The 16,217-nt window shown below is 49.5% G+C and overlaps 1 protein-coding gene across 8 annotated transcripts in view; it reads left to right on the forward strand.

Moving 5' to 3' along the window:
* Nucleotides 1-16,217, forward strand: part of EXOC6B (exocyst complex component 6B) — a 269,732-nt gene that overhangs the window by 42,758 nt on the left and 210,757 nt on the right. For all 8 annotated transcript variants that reach the window (XM_032186399.1, XM_032186400.1, XM_032186402.1 and 5 more), the window contains exons 3-6: nt 2,885-2,932; nt 4,531-4,621; nt 4,729-4,774; nt 9,006-9,210. In XM_032186399.1, coding sequence (XP_032042290.1) covers nt 2,885-2,932; nt 4,531-4,621; nt 4,729-4,774; nt 9,006-9,210 — 390 coding nt within the window. The remainder of the gene's footprint in view (nt 1-2,884; nt 2,933-4,530; nt 4,622-4,728; nt 4,775-9,005; nt 9,211-16,217) is intronic.

The following is a 16,217-nucleotide window of genomic DNA, read 5'->3' on the forward strand; positions in this document are numbered from 1 at the left end:
CAAAGGGAAGCTCACCTTCCCTATGTGAACCCAGGGGGTGGCTGTGACCTAAAAACGCAGCGGCCGTGCAGTGGGGACCCGCAGGGGTTGGATAAAGGAAGAGAAGGTGGCTGTGGTGGTGGGTAACTAACCCGGTCCTTGGCTGCTCCCTCCAGATTTGGAAGTTTAGGGCTGACTGGAAGGATTGCTCCGCAGTAATCCAGGAAAAGGACGTGGAAAGCCAGGGTAGGCGGGGGCTGGAAGCGGGGATGCAGCCGCGTGGGGTCAGACCGCTGCCCTTCGCATCCATTCCCGGGATTCCTCGCCAGCGCCCTTTGCTCCCCTCTCTCATCACTCTGACACTCTCTAAACGATAGCAGAGCGCCGTCTGAAAGCCCCCAAACAAAAACCCTGCTCAGTACCACATGTTCCACGCGCAGATGAATGAACTAACAACTTGAGCATCCCCTGAGCCCCTTCCGTGATCCCCTCGTCTCGTCCTCCACATGTGCCCACCTGTTTTCAGCCCCCCCCTTGCCGGGCATCTGTCTTAGATTATCAAATCTCATCTGAACAGCTTCGGTGTGCCTGCAGAGGGTCTCTATAAATAATCACCTATTTCTTCTCGCTGTGTGGACGTAGATCTCGAGAACAAACCGAAGCACAACCCCCTGCCTCCCAAAAACTGTGTGCCAGGGCAGAAAACATCCTTACGTTTGGCCTTAGCTGGGATTGATGTGTAATTTTAACAGAAGACTAGTGCAGCCTTGGCATCGTTTTAGGAGCGGTTTTGAATTACCCTACATGGGTTCCTTTTTCCTGGTGGGATTTTCAGGATATAAGAAAATAAAATAATCTTTGGAAGAGATGCTCCGCTCCTGCTCGTAAAATCTCAATACATCATAAAGGAAATGAGCAGTTTTTGCACGGGGCAGGCAGCCAGGAGAGTCCAAGCTACTGCAGAAGGGGGAGCAATGTGATGCAGATGCTGGAGTGAAATTGTGTGCGGGGAGGTGGTGGGATGACTCCTCCGCATCCCTCGTGGGAAGCTCAGCACCAGCACGGCCGGCGTTAAGCACAAAAGGAGAGGGCCACGAGGCAGGATGGCTTTGCTCGTTGAAGCAGCACCAAGCTCTCCATGTGAGACCTCCTGCTGAAATTTGGACCGGTTTGGAGCAGCGTTATTCCTCAATATCTTCCAGCAGTTGGCAGGGATCAGATTGGATCCTGAATCAGTTTAATTCCTATTAATGCAAAACTTCCCTCCTCTCCGAAACGTTTGCCTTGTGGTGTGCTGAAAAAAAGAGAAGAGATGGCTGTTATCTTCTGGACCCACCTTGAAACTTCTTGTGCTTTGGCTGTGCTGCCACTCCATGCACCGTCCGTGTTCTGGTGGGTATTTGGAGAATAATTTTCATGGACACCTTCGCTGGTGATGAATTTGTTCAAAATTCCCGGCTGCTGTAGGTGGTGGCAGCCGGGGGCTGTGCAGTACCTGCTGCCAGCTGGTGGCTGTCTGAACGCTTTCACGGGGAGAAATCAGGACAAGTTGGTAGCATTTACCGAGTCTCTTACTGGAAACAGAGCTCTTAATTTGGTTTGTGGGATCTTGGGCTCCTGAATATACTCTGAGAGCTCCTTATCACAATTCCTGCAGTTGTCTTATCTCTGTTACCAATTTTTGTGTGTCGAACGAACAGAACTCCCCAAAACACACCTGAACTGCTTCATAAACCTTGCTGATGCCCCTTGAAGTCCGGCAGCAGTTTCCACACTCCAGTAGGTCTGAGCAGAACGAGAAACCTCCGAGACATCTTACAAGGATGAGGCTGGAAATTGAAATTCCCAGCTTGAATGGCTATAAAAAGAGAATTTTATGGGGGGGGGGGAAAGTAGTTTTATGACATGTTAGTCTTGCACTGACATGAGGCACCTGAACTCTGCGCAGTTATTCTCTGGTGGTATTTATCTTTATAATTGGCTGTTTTTGTTAAAAACCTGAAGGTGGGCATGTTTACTTGACCGTTTGTGTATTTTTCAGCCATCCCAGCTGGTCTCTCTAAGATGCTATCTCTGTTTACAAACCTCCTCCTGTCTGAACTTGAACGAGTATTCAGAAGAATTCCCAAAGTCATCTTTCTGCTTGTTGTCTAAATAACGTGTGAGCTGCTTATTTTCTGGCCTGATGAGTTTGCAATGCAGCTTTGTTCTCTGGGTTTTCACTGAGACAGATGATGCACAGGTCCTAAGGGGCTGAAGTGCTGGGATCTTGTTCATCCAGGGAAGCTGCGGGCTTGCAGAGTGGGAGATGTTTGAACTGAGCCCTAGCTTGATAGGGTAACACAGAAAGATGGTTGAGTAAAGAAAATAAGTGATCCTTTAATATAAACCAATAAATAAAGATATGGGAGCCGGGGGGAGGCATCTGCTGGGAGATGCTTGTGAAGGTCTAAAAGGAAATGTTTGAGCTTCATAGGTAAAGCCCCCACTGAAGACTTTTTTTTGGTCCTTGCTGTGATATTAATGAGTTAAAGGCTAATTATAACCTATTTGGTGTTGGGTAAGGGAGATTTCTTTCCAGGAGGTGATTTCTGTCCTACCACTTACATAAAATAGTGTTTAAGAGGAGAATCTTCACGTACAAGATCTGGTCCATCGGTACTGCAGCTTTTCGAGGTAGCAGTGCCTACAGTGTTCGCTCCTGTTGCCTTCTGCTTTTCTTCAGTAACAGGGAAGAAAATTCCTTCATGGCACCTGATCAGTTAATAAGCTGTTCCATGCCATGCAGGAGAATGCTGTGCAAAAAGCGACGTGAGGGTGTTTGTGTGCAGTTATTCCGTGTGAAAAGCATTGTCCTGACTCACGTGCAGATGTGCTCTTTCTCTTTTCCCCCAACACCCTGCAGAACCAAGTGACGGACACCAACCGAAAGCTGCAGAACGAAGGGAAAGAAGTAAGTGCTGCATCTGCTTCTTGTCCTTCTTGCTTGGCCGTGCTGTGGCCGTGCTTGCTGGTGGCAAATCACACCGGGCATCAGTAAGTGCTGAGCGTTGCTGCTGGCGCTCCTGGTGCTGTTGTCAAGGTGGGCATTGATCCTCTCCCGTCTCTCTCATCTCATCGTGAGGAGTAAGTTGTGGGAGTGTTGGGAAGTGATTTTCCTCTCTTTTTACTGCGTGTGGATTGAAAGCTAGTGGAAAGGAAACCCTTGGATCAGCAATAATTGAGCTGTGGGCTCGCTCCTTCAGCCCTGAGTGGCGTGGATGGGATCAGCAGTGGCAATGCGAGCTGGAGACTCTGCCCTGCTCTGTGCTGCAGCGTGGCAGCAGTTAAAGCCGGCGTGGTTTTCAAGCCCCAGGGGTAGAGGCATCAAGGCATGGGGAAAGGAAATGATTGAACGTCCCTTGGGTGCGATGTGCCTCTGACCACATTCATTCCTCTGTCCTTCCATCGTAATGTTGGCGGGCTGGAGGGACTGGAGAGGTGGGTGACAGCTGGGCATTGTGTGAAGGCGCCGATGTCTGAAGCTTTTTGAGTGCCTCAGAGATCTGAGAGAGCTTCCAGGGACAGTCCTGTTCCCCTCTTTTCCCTTTCCTCCTGTTGAATTGCCTTCTCTACCCGCATTTCATGTGAATCTTCTGCTCTTTGCACCTTTTGTTTTCCTCCTGAACTGCCCTCCCAGTCAGCCAGGCTGCATTTTGCTGTGAGGGCACGCAGGCAGCACCAGCTCAGGGAGCTGCACTGCATTTGAAAAAACAAAGGAGAAAATACCACGCTGGACTGTGTCAGACCAATTATTCTATTACAGATCAAAGATACAAATGCCCTGTGGGGAGGAGGTGATGCAGCTTCTCCCCTGAACCAAATCAACATGTTTCTCTGTTACCTTGAGCAGAAAATTCATCTCTCAAGATAGAATAGCTGAGGATTTCAAAAGGATTTCACAAACTCAGTCAGGTCCTGTGGAGCCAAGTCAGTGCTCTAGAGGACAGAACTGTGACCTGCCCCTCTGAAGGAGCAGAACTAAGGAAGCTTTGGTGGCAGATCCTTGTTTTGCCACTGTCCAGATGCACAGGTTTTTCTGTTGGAGACGGAGCTTTATTTTAAGGCTCACGGTTGGTTTGGGATGTAAAGAATTCCCCTGGGAGCGAGCCGCCACATCCTGCTCTTTAGAGGGGCTCAAAAAGAGAAACTTGGAAAGGGAAGCATGGAAGAGATGAAAAAAAAAAATCATGGGAAGGGGGAAATCATTTCTGGAATTCACAGGACGTGCTGCAAGGCTGGTGTTCTGGTGGCTTTGGTTTTGCTGCTTGCTTGCTTGAAATTAGCCAAGGGAATGTTTCTGCTGTTTGATTAAACCACCCCAAGCCGCCTGCGTTCCCGATTCCAGCGAAGCTGCGCAATGCTCAGGGAGCTCTCCCGTTATCAGAGTAGGCTTTGTTGTCAGCCTCCCGTTTGCATGTTCATGACAAGTGCCAGGTAGTTTGTATCCTCTCTGCTCTCTGTTTACTATTCTCGGTGAGACTTTTTTCTTTTTTTTTTTTTCCCCCAAAGCTGATAATAGCAATGGAAGAGCTGAAGCAGTGCCGATTACAACAGAGAAATATTTCAGCGACGGTCGATAAGCTAACGCTGTGTCTTCCTGGTGAGGATCTGCAATTGCTCTTTGTTTGTACAGCTGTTTGTTTTAATTCGGATCTCTTTGCTTTATGCTTCCGTCTCAATGCTCGTGTGTTTTCCTTCTCTTTCCAGTCCTGGAGATGTACAGCAAACTGCGAGAGCAAATGAAATCGAAAAGGTAAACTTTGTATAGACTGATGTTGCTATTGGAAGAATTGAAAAGCACCCCTTCGGTGCTAATTAAATGAAACAACGAGGTTCTCAAAACTTAGGAATTCAGAATCATCCTTTCCGAGTTAACTTGTGTGATTTCTGGCTGGTATCTTCAGAGAGCGGCTCGGCCTCCTGTGGTACAGAGAAGTGGGATTGCAGCAGGCTCTAATCTTGTGCTAGGCTTTCTAATTAAGGTGGACGTTCATTTTTTTTTTTCCAAGGATGCTCGCTGTTATGGTGGGCCTTCCAAATCAATGTATGACTCGGTACCTGTGTGTTATTAACTAAATATCTCATTTTGGATGCCGTAATACAAAAACTGATCTGAGAGAAGCCGCTGAATATGAATGGAAGACAAAGACCCGAGAAACGTTGTGCAGGGTGGTAGGAGAAGCTGGTGAGAAGGCACACGGCTTATTTTGGGATCGAAATAATCATTCGGAAGAGTGAGCTGAACTACAATGACTTTGTGGCTCAGAAATCTCGTGCCAGAAATCCAGGGTTTTTCCCACCCCGCATCTGTTGCGATGCTGAAGAATTAAACCGCGGCCCAGGATATTCGCATGGTCCTGGGGGCTGGTTTGTTTAAGCAGTTTGGAGGCGCGCTGTAGCCCCCGGGGGTGGCAAATTGGGCAAAGAGCAGCTGCCTGGAGGAGGTCAGCGGAAAAGGCGGTGGGCTCCAGCTGAATGCCACGCGGGGAGCGCAGTCAGATCCAGTGCCTGCTCTGTGCCTGCCATCCATCATGTAAACAATACAGAAGAAACCAGATGTCTCGAACAAGGCGATAACTAATTGGCTGGGCGTCATTTTACACCTCCCCTCCTGCCTCCGCTGATCCCTGTGGTCCTCGGTCCCCAGGAGCCTTGGGTAAACAGATAAACATGAGTCGTGGAAGCGGGGCTGGCCAAAGAGGTTCCAGGGAGCGTAGTTAGCTCTTCACACAGCTCTCTCTTTGCTTCTCTGCGTGGTTCAGTGCAGAGTAGGAGGCTATAGCTCCTCCAACTGCTTTTCTTCTGTGTATGGGAACAGCGAGGGGCTTACCCGTTGACAGATGTGGGGTGGGGAGCTTGAGCTGATCACAGTGCTGTGAACTTTTGAAGGGAATCCACATGCTGCTCGATTCCCTCGTTCTGGGTAGTGTTTCCAGGGTCTGCTTCTGAGAACTGCATCTTTTTTTTCTTCCCTTTATTGGACTGGTTCATTTTGAAACAAATAGAAGTTGAAAGCCACATTTAAGAAATATTTGAACCCTTGGCTTTTTTTTTTTTTTTTTCCCCCCTCCTCTTCTTTCTTTGTCTGGATTTGATGGCTTCATTCACCAAACACAGCACAACACATTAAATATTTCTGTGTCTGCACCCGGTCTCACTTAGCCATCATTTCGTGATGGCCAGCGAGGGGCTCGGTTACGTGTATGAGTCCCAGGTTTGGAGTGCCCAACCTCGGTTTTGCATTCTGGGTGAGTAAACTCAGCTCTTCCAAGGTAGACTGAACGAGTTACGTGCTGTCTGCTGCGTGATGTTCACAAAATGAATGGGAGCGTTTGCCAAACGCAGAATCTGTGACCATTAACTGGAACCGGGGAGCTCAGCGCGGTCCAAACCCAGAGGAGTGACCGTGCTACCAGCAGAGAGCAGAGATGCGGGGGAACCTTTCATCTTCCATTGTCCAGAACTTAAGGAAATGACAGAAAGAACTTTTTTTTTTTTCTTTTCTCAAGCGTCTGGGACACACAAGGCTGCTCGTTGGAAAGTGATGAGAAAAATCCCTCTGCCAGAGCCTGGGAGAAAGGATGCAGATAGCTGTGTGTGGGAGCCTGTCAGGGAGCAAGTCGTGAATCCTGCTGACAAATGAATGCCAGGGCTCAGACGCGGCGTGGAGGCTGTGTGCCTTCGGGGGGCCTCCCATTTTTGGGGCCTCCGAAGGGATCTGTCTCACTTACCCGTGGGTCACTTGGTCTCCAGCAGTAGAAATGCGAATATTTCGTCCTGCTCATGGCCGAGAAGCTTCTGTAGGGCTGTGCCCTTCCAAGGCTATTTCCAGAAGGAAAAAAAAAGTTAGTTTTGAACCTATATTTTATTAAAATGCCCCATTCCCAGTTGGGAAGTGTTCCTGTTTCACTGCTGCAGTGGTCCCTGCAGGGTGGCTGATAACAGGCGTTCAGAAATCAGACTGGATCTCAAAACTCAGGCTCGTGCAGAGGTTTGGGGCATCGCCCAGCTGGTGGTGGGGAGCCTCGTGGTGCCAGGCTCGCAGCTATCGTGGCTCTGCACGGCTGCACTTCGCTCTGCCCCCGTGTGTCCTGGGCTTTGTTTTCAGCAGGCAGTCGGGGACCCCAGCAATGAGCGCCTGCTGTTCCTGCAAGCCAACTTTTAGCTTCTTCTAGCTCAACAAACAACGTCCTGAAACCCAGCAAACCCCCCAACGTGTGTTTATTCCTCTGGTTTAATTTCTGGCTCTCTCTGCACGCTCAGAAGTTTCCCTCCGGAGAGGATTGTGTTTTATTGTACGTTGCTTTTCGTACCTCACTGGGGCACAAACGCTGACCGGGTTATGGGGTTAATCCGCTTAACTTCTGGTATTCTTAGCAGGGCAGGCAGCTCTGGGTTAAAATAACTTCCCCGTGGACCTGCCCAGAGTTTAGGCAAGAATTATTTTGAATGGGGATTTGAGCGTCAGGTTGCACAGTGCTTAGGACTAGACGCTGTTTCCCACCCTAACCTTCAAGGTGTAAGTGGTGTGGATGGGATTAACAGCGAGTAGAGTCAGCTCGAGATGCCTTAATTCACCCCAGGGGGGACCGTGACCCTGTGGGGTGGCAGGCTTCTGCCATGTGCTGCTTCCTGAAACCCTGTGAGCAAAACCTGCTCAGGGGGAAGCCGATTTAGGTCTGAGAAGGCTCTTGGGTTTTGCACAGCACCGCAGTGCCACGCAGGAGGGCCCCTGTGGGGCATAATCCAGTGAGTAGGCACATGGGCACCCGCTTCCCAAAGGGGAAAGACTGAAAGCATTTGAGAAAAGTGGTCTGAACAGTTTCCCATTTAGTTTCCCATTTAGCATCTGCTCAGCCCTTTTTAAAATGACCCATCACCGTGCTTCGTTCTGCCCATGGCTTTTGTGCAAAAAGGTAAGGGAAATGCATGGTGCCTTCCCTAAGGCCATTGGGCACGACTGAGATGTAAAAGCAGGCATCCTGGAGAAAGGACGGAGCGTTGGGGTTCTTGCAGTTTTAAGGCTTCATCTTAAATTGTTAAGGTCCATTCCTTTATAGCAGGGAAATTGTTTTTTTGTCATCACTGCAAAGCTCACGGACACCAGTGGTCCCGCAGGAGCTGCAGAAGAAGCGTCCTTTGGTCCCGTTACCAGGCTCGTGTTGGGATTGTTTTCACCTCTATCTAAATAAAAAGGTACCTGGGGTGGGAAGTGTTTCTCAGTGGTGCTTAGCAGCTTTTGCAGAGCTGGGAGGCAGGTGGGGTCTGGCTGCTCCTGCCACAAGAAATCCGAGCACTCTCATACCCTGGGTACCTCAAACAGAATAACGAGTAGCCATGCGAGCAGCACGTTCTGGCACGTGTTGGATAGCAGCGTGTCAGCCCGTGGCATATCATTTATCCTCATTTCCATCCTACTGTTTTATGGGATCTCACTGTTAGGGGCTGCCCAGTCCTTTAGGCGACAGAGGTGAGGCTGCTGCAGCCCTGGGCCCGAGCAGTACGAGGTGAGAGCGCACACGTGGACACCTCACACAGCACATACATCGACACAGCTGGCTGCACGGGTCAGGCACGTGCCCCATACCTCACCCAGTAACCCCCCTGCTCCGTGGGGTGCTCCAGAGACACCCCATGCCTCCTTTGGGGTGGTCTTGGGGACCCCAGAGCCTGGGGCAGCAGAGCAGGCACGTGGGTAAGAGCTGTGCTGGCTCAGCTGGGCCCTGTCTGTGCAGCAGGACTGTCCCCACAGCGTACCTCTGCTTCTCTCTTTGGAAAAGAAAATAGTGTTTTTATGGCTTTTATGGTGCCAAGATCTATATTTCTTCAAACAGAGCTGAAATTCTTAAATCTATTGAATTATTGATGCGTAGCGCACATTTTTGAGTGGAATTGGGGTGGAAATAGCTGTTCTTTTTTTTTTTTTTAATTTATTTTTATTATTTTTTTTTAATTTCTGCATCTGCTTTGCCTGCTTTCCCCAGACACTACCCTGCGCTGAAGACCCTGGAGCACCTCGAGCACACCTACCTGCCCCAGGTGAGCCACTACCGCTTCTGCAAGATCATGGTGGATAACATCCCAAAGCTGCGCGAGGAGATAAAGGAGGTTTCCATGTCGGACCTCAAGGATTTCCTGGAGAGTATCCGTAAGCACTCGGACAAGATTGGGGAGACGGCAATGAAACAGGTAAGGACCCGCTGTGTTTGGAGGAGGGGATGCTGCTCTGGAAGGAGTTTCACAGTCATGTTGAGTCTTTTCAATGCCAAGGCAGTAAAAAGGCTTCACAGCAACTTGAAGGTGAAGAAGTTTTTGTTCTGTAATTGCTGCTGGAGCTTATTTTCTAATTTTTGTCCCACTGAGAAATGGCAGATTGTTTCTGTCGTCTTCTCCCACCTGTGCTTTGCTGTGGGAGGTGCAGGGACTGTGGATTCCTGTTCTCCACGCAGCAGAGCCGGCGTTTGTGCTGCCCTGGGGAGGACTGGAAGAGCTGGGGGTGACTGGAAGAGTTGGGGGTCCCGGTGCTGACTTCCCAGGGTCAAAGCAAAGCCACAGAAGCACCCATCCTGACTGCAAATCGATTTCCATTTTTTACATCTTAAACTCATTCTCAGATGTTGGGCAGGCTTCTGTTGTGGCTTGTACTTGCCTAGCAGTTGAAGTCTGTAAAAGATGAACCCGATGAATTGAACGTAGCCGTGCTTGTATTAAAGTGGAATCGCCTTTTCTCAGACTTCTTTAATATTCTAGTTGTGAATTCCAGTACGGTTTTTCTTATCACATCTGGAGAGCATTGCTCATAGTGTCTGTGAAAACGAACTTTTTGATGAGACTCAAATCCACTGGTAATGAATTGTTACCTCGAGATGCATTTCCTCTGATAGCGACTGACTGATCGGGGTGGTTGATTTATGGGAAAGATTCTTCCCATAACTTTTCACAAGGTGATATATAACTTGCAAATACTGTCCTTTCTGTAAAATGTACTAGCTCGAGGATTTCCATTAACTGATTTCATTTACAGTGTCTACTGCCTCGTCTTCTCAATCTCCCTCTAGTATTTTGGGAAAGCAAACCCCTACATTACATAACAGAGCTCTGAGGATATGCCGTTCTGTTTCTTACAGTTTAGCAAACCTTTTTTTTAATTGTTGCATAAATCAGATAAGGTTCTGTGAATCTGCTGGAAAGGTCTGGTGATCCGGGCATCCTGTCCTTGCGGCATCCCAACGCCTGGGATGGCTCCAGGCATTACTCTGCTGAATTTACCTGAGCCAATGGTTTCCAGAACAGCTGTTTACCAAAAATAAAATAATAAAAAAAAAGTCCATCATGGCAGCCAAACTTTTAAACAGATTATTCTTTGGTTTCAGTGTCTCTGGATGGAAAGGAATAAGTTCAGTTTGTCTCTTGGTGCCCAGATAGTGCAGCAAATGTGCTACTTGAACTAAATAAGTAATTCTTTATAACCTGGTAAGGATATTCACCAATGACAGAGACAGAAGAGGACGCAGATGTGTCCTCTCTTCATATTTTCCAGTTCTGTCACTGACACTGGGAGGGTGAGACTGGGGAGCTGAACCTCACAGGCCCGTGGCTGGTGGCTTTGGGCAGGGAGAACCTGCGGGGAGAGGTCACAGATAGTCATCATGGCTAAAAATCATGGCTGAACGTCCAGTTTTGAGAAATTTATCATTTAAAAAACCAGCAGGAGGCTTGAAGTAAGGGAATATTTTCAGTGAAAACCTTCGCTGCTGATATGTTCAGCTTTCCCTAAGTTGGTTATTTACTCTCCAGCTGGAGATGGCCTCTCGGCTAGGGCTGTGGCCCCTGCTTGGACCTCAGGTTAAACGTCTGTCCCTGCTCCTCTCCATTGTTTTCCACTTACAGACCCTCAGAAGTCCTTCTTCTTTCACCATCTGCTGAGTTCCAGCCAGTTTGGACCTTAAGGAATTCTAAAGCGAGGTCTGATGGTGATGATTTTTCCTTTTCTTTGCTGATGCTGCCAGCATCTCCGTGATCAGAGCTACAGCCTCTGAATGTATCTAACAAAAATATTGACGTGGAAAAGGTGTTTTTTTTTCCTTTCACGTAGATGCTAATGAAACACAAAGTAAGTTGGGCTCTTGTGAAGAGCATCACAAAACATCTCGATGTTTCTAGCATCATCTGGCAAATGTTTTCAGTCTCTCCCACGTCCCAGTTTACTTCTCTTGGGTGAGCACTGGGTGCAGGCTCCATCAGGGCTTTCCTTCACCCTCCGTGGACCGCGGCTGTCTCCGAGGGAGGGCTCGCCAGCTCCTCAGCAGGACACGTGCGCCGTTCCCACCCAGCAGCCTGGAAAGGAAGGTAAATTCACCACATCCAGTTGCAAAAGCAGGGCTGGAAGCGCTGCTGGAATTTGAGCACCGGGCTAGGTTTATCCCCGCCGAAAGCCTTGCGGGCGGCTCGAAGCGGTGAGGAGCTGAAGCTTCCCGAGCCTCCCGTCGCGTGGGGTCACTTCACGGCGTCGTGCTGAAAGCGAAGGGCAGGGCTCCCTCTGCCAGAAATCCCAATATCACTTCTTGCATCACCGGGCCTTTCTCCTCGGTCTGCTGGCCGTGATTGATAGCCGCTCTGGAGCGGAGCGGAGCTGGCAGGAGGCCTGGGAGAGCCGGGGAGCTGCGATTGGCAGCTGAACGCATTCGGTTTAAATTAGCATCATATAAATTCTTTTCAAATTGTTTGATTTCACCAGCGGGAACGGGATCGGGGCTGATACAATGGGGAAAGGAAATCGTGTTTTTGTAACGTTACAAATCTGAGGCTGATGATGACAAGAGCTGAAAATTTCATTTTGTGATAATCAGAATGAGCTGTCTCGGAGTGCTCGGAGCCACGGCTGCGTTTCTGGCCGGCAGTCAAGGATGCGGGGAGTTCGCTGGCCCCTCTCTTGGACGGGAAAGCCGCCGTGGGGTGAAGTCAAATGAGACGGTCCCGGGGTCAGCCGTACGCGGGGAGCAGTGCGCCGAGAAACCCTATATCCTCCGAGCACAAACGATGAGTTCTCATCAGCTCCTTTCCTCGTTTTTTTTTTTTTCAGCCTGAGTTTTATTACCTGTGGTTCTGGGGGGATCTGCTTTGTTCCAGCCCTTGTGCTTAATTACACAGCTCTGGAGCAGATGGAAGGAGCTCCGCGGATTTGAACTCGTTTTGGACTTTGGCCCTGTGAACCTGTGTGTGTGTGTTTTGTTTTGGTTGTTCTGTTTTGTTTTCTTTTTTTTTAAAGATCCAAGTTCTGGGCTTTGCCAGGGATGAATTACATCTTATTAACACTTGCTGATATCCGGAATGTGGCTTTATTATCTAGCTTAATGGCTGAAATATGCAAGGCATCTGGAAGAGGTCACTTCAGATGGTGCCGTATCGAGGGTAAGCCCTGAACGCTGCTACGCAGGGGGCCAAGAATAACCAATCCAAAAGCCATTATCGGATAAAGTTTGTCAGGACAGCCAAAACACTCAGCATGCCTTTCAAATAGATGGAGGCAACCCAGCATTTTTTTTATAGCCTCGCTAGGATGCGCTCTCAGAGCTGCTGTTTAAGAGGTGGCGATGCAGGACAAGTTTCAAGGGCTTGGTGTGCCAGCCGTGCTTTTGTCAGGGGCTGTTTGCTCTTCTGGGCAACAGGAATTGGAGTCCGTGTCACTTTTAAGCAGTATAATGTGAGGTTTCTGTAGGTATATTTCCCTGTAGTGGCAATAATACCAAGAAAAATACCAACTCAGCAATGTGAGCGTATGCACAGGCTTAAAAATGAGGCAAAAAACTGCACAGTGATGTGCGTAACTGATGCTAAATGTTAAAAAATGTGAATCTCCTCTTGTAGGAATGCAGTCCTCACCTCCAGCTGAGGATGATGAAGGTGCTGTGCACCTCCTCTGCTCTGTACCATGGGCTTTTGTGTCTCCAAACTGGCTGGACGTGGATGGTTAAACAGCACGCGGGGCTGTGCAGGTGTCCTGTACTGATGTGTAGGAACATTCAGTAGCACTGGGTAACGTGCAGCTGGCCTTATAAATTAAAAATGTGGAGGAAGAGGAGCTCTTGGTTTAATCTGTCACTGCTGGGGATGGCAGCTGCTAAAGGGCATTCCCTGTGACCACAGGGATGTCGGTGCTGCAGCGTTAGGTGTGTCTGGATGCACGCTGAGCTCTGACCTCGAGATGCCTGATGATTGCTCTGGGGATGCAGGTTTCGTGGCAGGGTTTGCTCTGTGCTGCTGGTGGTTCTGGCAGTTGTAACTGAACCTTCATGTGCGTTTTGGTGGCAAGTCCTCAGAATCTGCTGTTTTTTTTTTTTTTTTTTAACACTTCCTAATTCCGAATACACAAAAATTCACTCAGAATTTTGAATGCATAAGAGTACGGGATAAAAATGCTCCCCTGTCATTTTGGTAAGGATTAAATGGAGAGGTTGCATTTTTTTTTTAGAAGCTGCTGCTCTGCACAGTGGCTGTGGGAAGAAAAAGGGGATGCACTCAGCTTGTTGGCACGTGGAGCCTGGCTTCTTGGTTGCTCCAAGTGCATTTCCAAGCACTTCCCTTACCTTTGGGTCCCAGCAGGGGGTTTTACAATGACAGATTCCTTCCTGCCCAGCAGTTTTGCATCTCTGCCACTATAAATTAACCTCCTTTAGGACAGCAGTGGCTAAGAGGGGTTCTGTGGGCGGTGTGGAGCTGAGGGATCAGCGATTCCTGGCCTTGGAGGACACGAGGGACAGCAGGGGGATGTGGTGCAGCTTTCACCTGGTGGCACGTGCCGTGGAAAGGCGTGAGAAGGACGAAGGGGAGGTAGGTGGTATGGAAAACAGGGAAAACAGGGGAAAGCTTGACCTGTACAGGTCACCCAGCACCAAAAACACACCTCGGTGGTGCAGCTTCACCAGCACAGTGTTCCCAAAAGAGGAGGCGATGCTGGTGGCACGTGTCCCCCAGGGCAGGGTGCTGTGGTCCCCCGGAGGGACGGAGATCCCCAGCTGGTCCCTGCCCCGCGGGTTGCCCCGCTGCAGGTTGTTTTAGCAGTAGCCAGAAACCTGAGGGAGCTTTGTCAGGCAGCTCGTGTGAGCTGCTGGTGATAAGCAGAGACGTGGCATGCGGCGATTTCAGCCTTGTTGGGAAATCCTGGCCGTGCTGGAAATGCAAACACATGCACGCCACCCCCAGCCACGGCAGCGGAGCGCTTCCCCGCGCGGCGGGGGGACAGAAGGACATTTTCTCAGCCTCCAGATACCGCCTGGTGGCCTTTTGATGGCCCAAAAAGAAAAAAAAAAAAAGCTTGCAAATGCAGCTCGTGCAGTGTTCTTAATTATCCCCATCTCTGGAAGCTGGGAGCTTTACGTAATCTCCCGTGGCGCATATGGGAGTCGTTTGTGCCCTGTGTGCAGCGTTTGGAGCAAAGGGGATTTCACTGCGTGGGGAGCCACCTTCTGCTGGGTGTTGGTCCCCTGGCACAGCCCACGCTCCCCCAAAGGTCTCGTGTGCTTGAAATTGAGGCTCCCCTGCCTCCTGGGCTGGGTCCACCAGATCCAAACCCGAGGTTTCTCGTGCTGCTCGGAAGCTCCCCGCGTTTGCCTGCCCCTTGGGGCCGGCGTTTCCATGCAGGCTCCCAAAAGCACCCTGAGAGCTGAGCCTCCGGCCCTTGAGAGCGGTGCCTCTTGCGCCAAGGGTTTTTCTTAACGAAAAAAAAAAAAAAAGTAAAATAAAGTAGTTTAATAAAAGCCAGGGAAATTTATAGCCCCGGCTGCTGGAAGGGAGCCTCCTGCAGAGGTCAGGCTGCTGGCTGGGAGCGGGGTGGCTCTGTACACAGCGGCAGTGGGGATGAGCAGATAGCCTTTTCCCCTCCTGGGCAGGTTTGTAAAGCAGAAACTTATTTTCTAGCAAAATTGTGTAACGAGACTTTCCTAATCTTGGCTGCTATTGCTTGTCTACTCGTTGGATTAAAGTATTACGAAAGGAAATGTGTCTTCGAGGGCTGTTTGGATTAGAAGGCTGGTGACCTCAGCTTGCAGGTTTGGGGGAAGAAGCTCATAAAACGGACAAAATGGGTGAAGTGGGCGAAGCAGCAGGGAACGGGGAGGCTTTGGTGTTGGGGAGAAATGATTAACGCTGATTAAACCTGCGTGAGCTCTGAGATGCTTTCAAGTGCCTTCATAATTTCTTTCTTTCTTTTTTTTTTATTAGAAGCTTCTAACGTTGTGTGTTCATGCCCATCCTCAATCCCTGCACCCCAAGAAAGAGACGGATAAATAGGATCGAATAGTCTGAGCTGTTTGTTCCCAGCATCTCCTGCTTAACCTCTTTGGGAGCTTAGAGTCGAGTCGACCACCAAAAAGGTTTTTATTTTGCCCTAGGTTAGAATTGCAGCCACGTCTTTAATAACTCACTAGGGCCTGACACTGAAAGCTTTTTTCTTAGCATGTTGAGCACCACCTCGACGCTGACTGAACGAATCACTTGGCACTTGTCACTGAATTTGAAAGCTTTTTAAGTAAAATCCTGGGGAAGTGTGTGCCGCCTCCTGCTGCATTCGCCAACCAATCCCGCCTGCTCTTTTCTTGAATTAGAGGCGATCTTAAGGTTTTTTGGGAGATGAAATGTGCTCTTTGTGGACAACTGGAGACTCCTGGAAGCAAGCTGCCAGCTGCCTCGGGTTGTCCCTGCTCCTTGTAGGGTGGGGAGCAGGGCACAGGGGTAAGGAGGGGGCTTGGGAGCTGTCGGGCTGCCTGCACGTGCACCCTGTGCTCCTGTGGGACCCCAAGGAGACGTCTTATGGCCAGCAGCACACATGGGCCACGGTGGAGAGGTGGTGGTAGGGATATTTGTGGATGTAAGCACGTTTCTGTTCCCTGGTGTGCTTTGTTTGAGGTCCTGGTGCTTCCTCGTGCATAATTGGAGTGCAAATGTGCTTCTTATCATACAAGCACTTCTCGTTCTAACGTCTCCTGCCTTTCTGCGGGAGGTTCCCCTGTTTACTTAGGAGGAATTCTGTGCCTTCAAGTCTCCCTTTAAAATTTATACCCTATAGGAGCTTTATGAATAACCGGGTATTCCTCGGAATTCTTTTTCTGCCCTCAAAAATGAAACTGCTAAATCATGGCCCTTTTTTCTTTCACCACGTGTGTGACTAACGGCCGCAGGGACCGCGCCTGCGCCGTGGA

The sequence above is a fragment of the Aythya fuligula genome, chromosome 4, assembly GCF_009819795.1.
Source record: "Aythya fuligula isolate bAytFul2 chromosome 4, bAytFul2.pri, whole genome shotgun sequence".
Taxonomy (NCBI): domain Eukaryota; kingdom Metazoa; phylum Chordata; class Aves; order Anseriformes; family Anatidae; genus Aythya; species Aythya fuligula.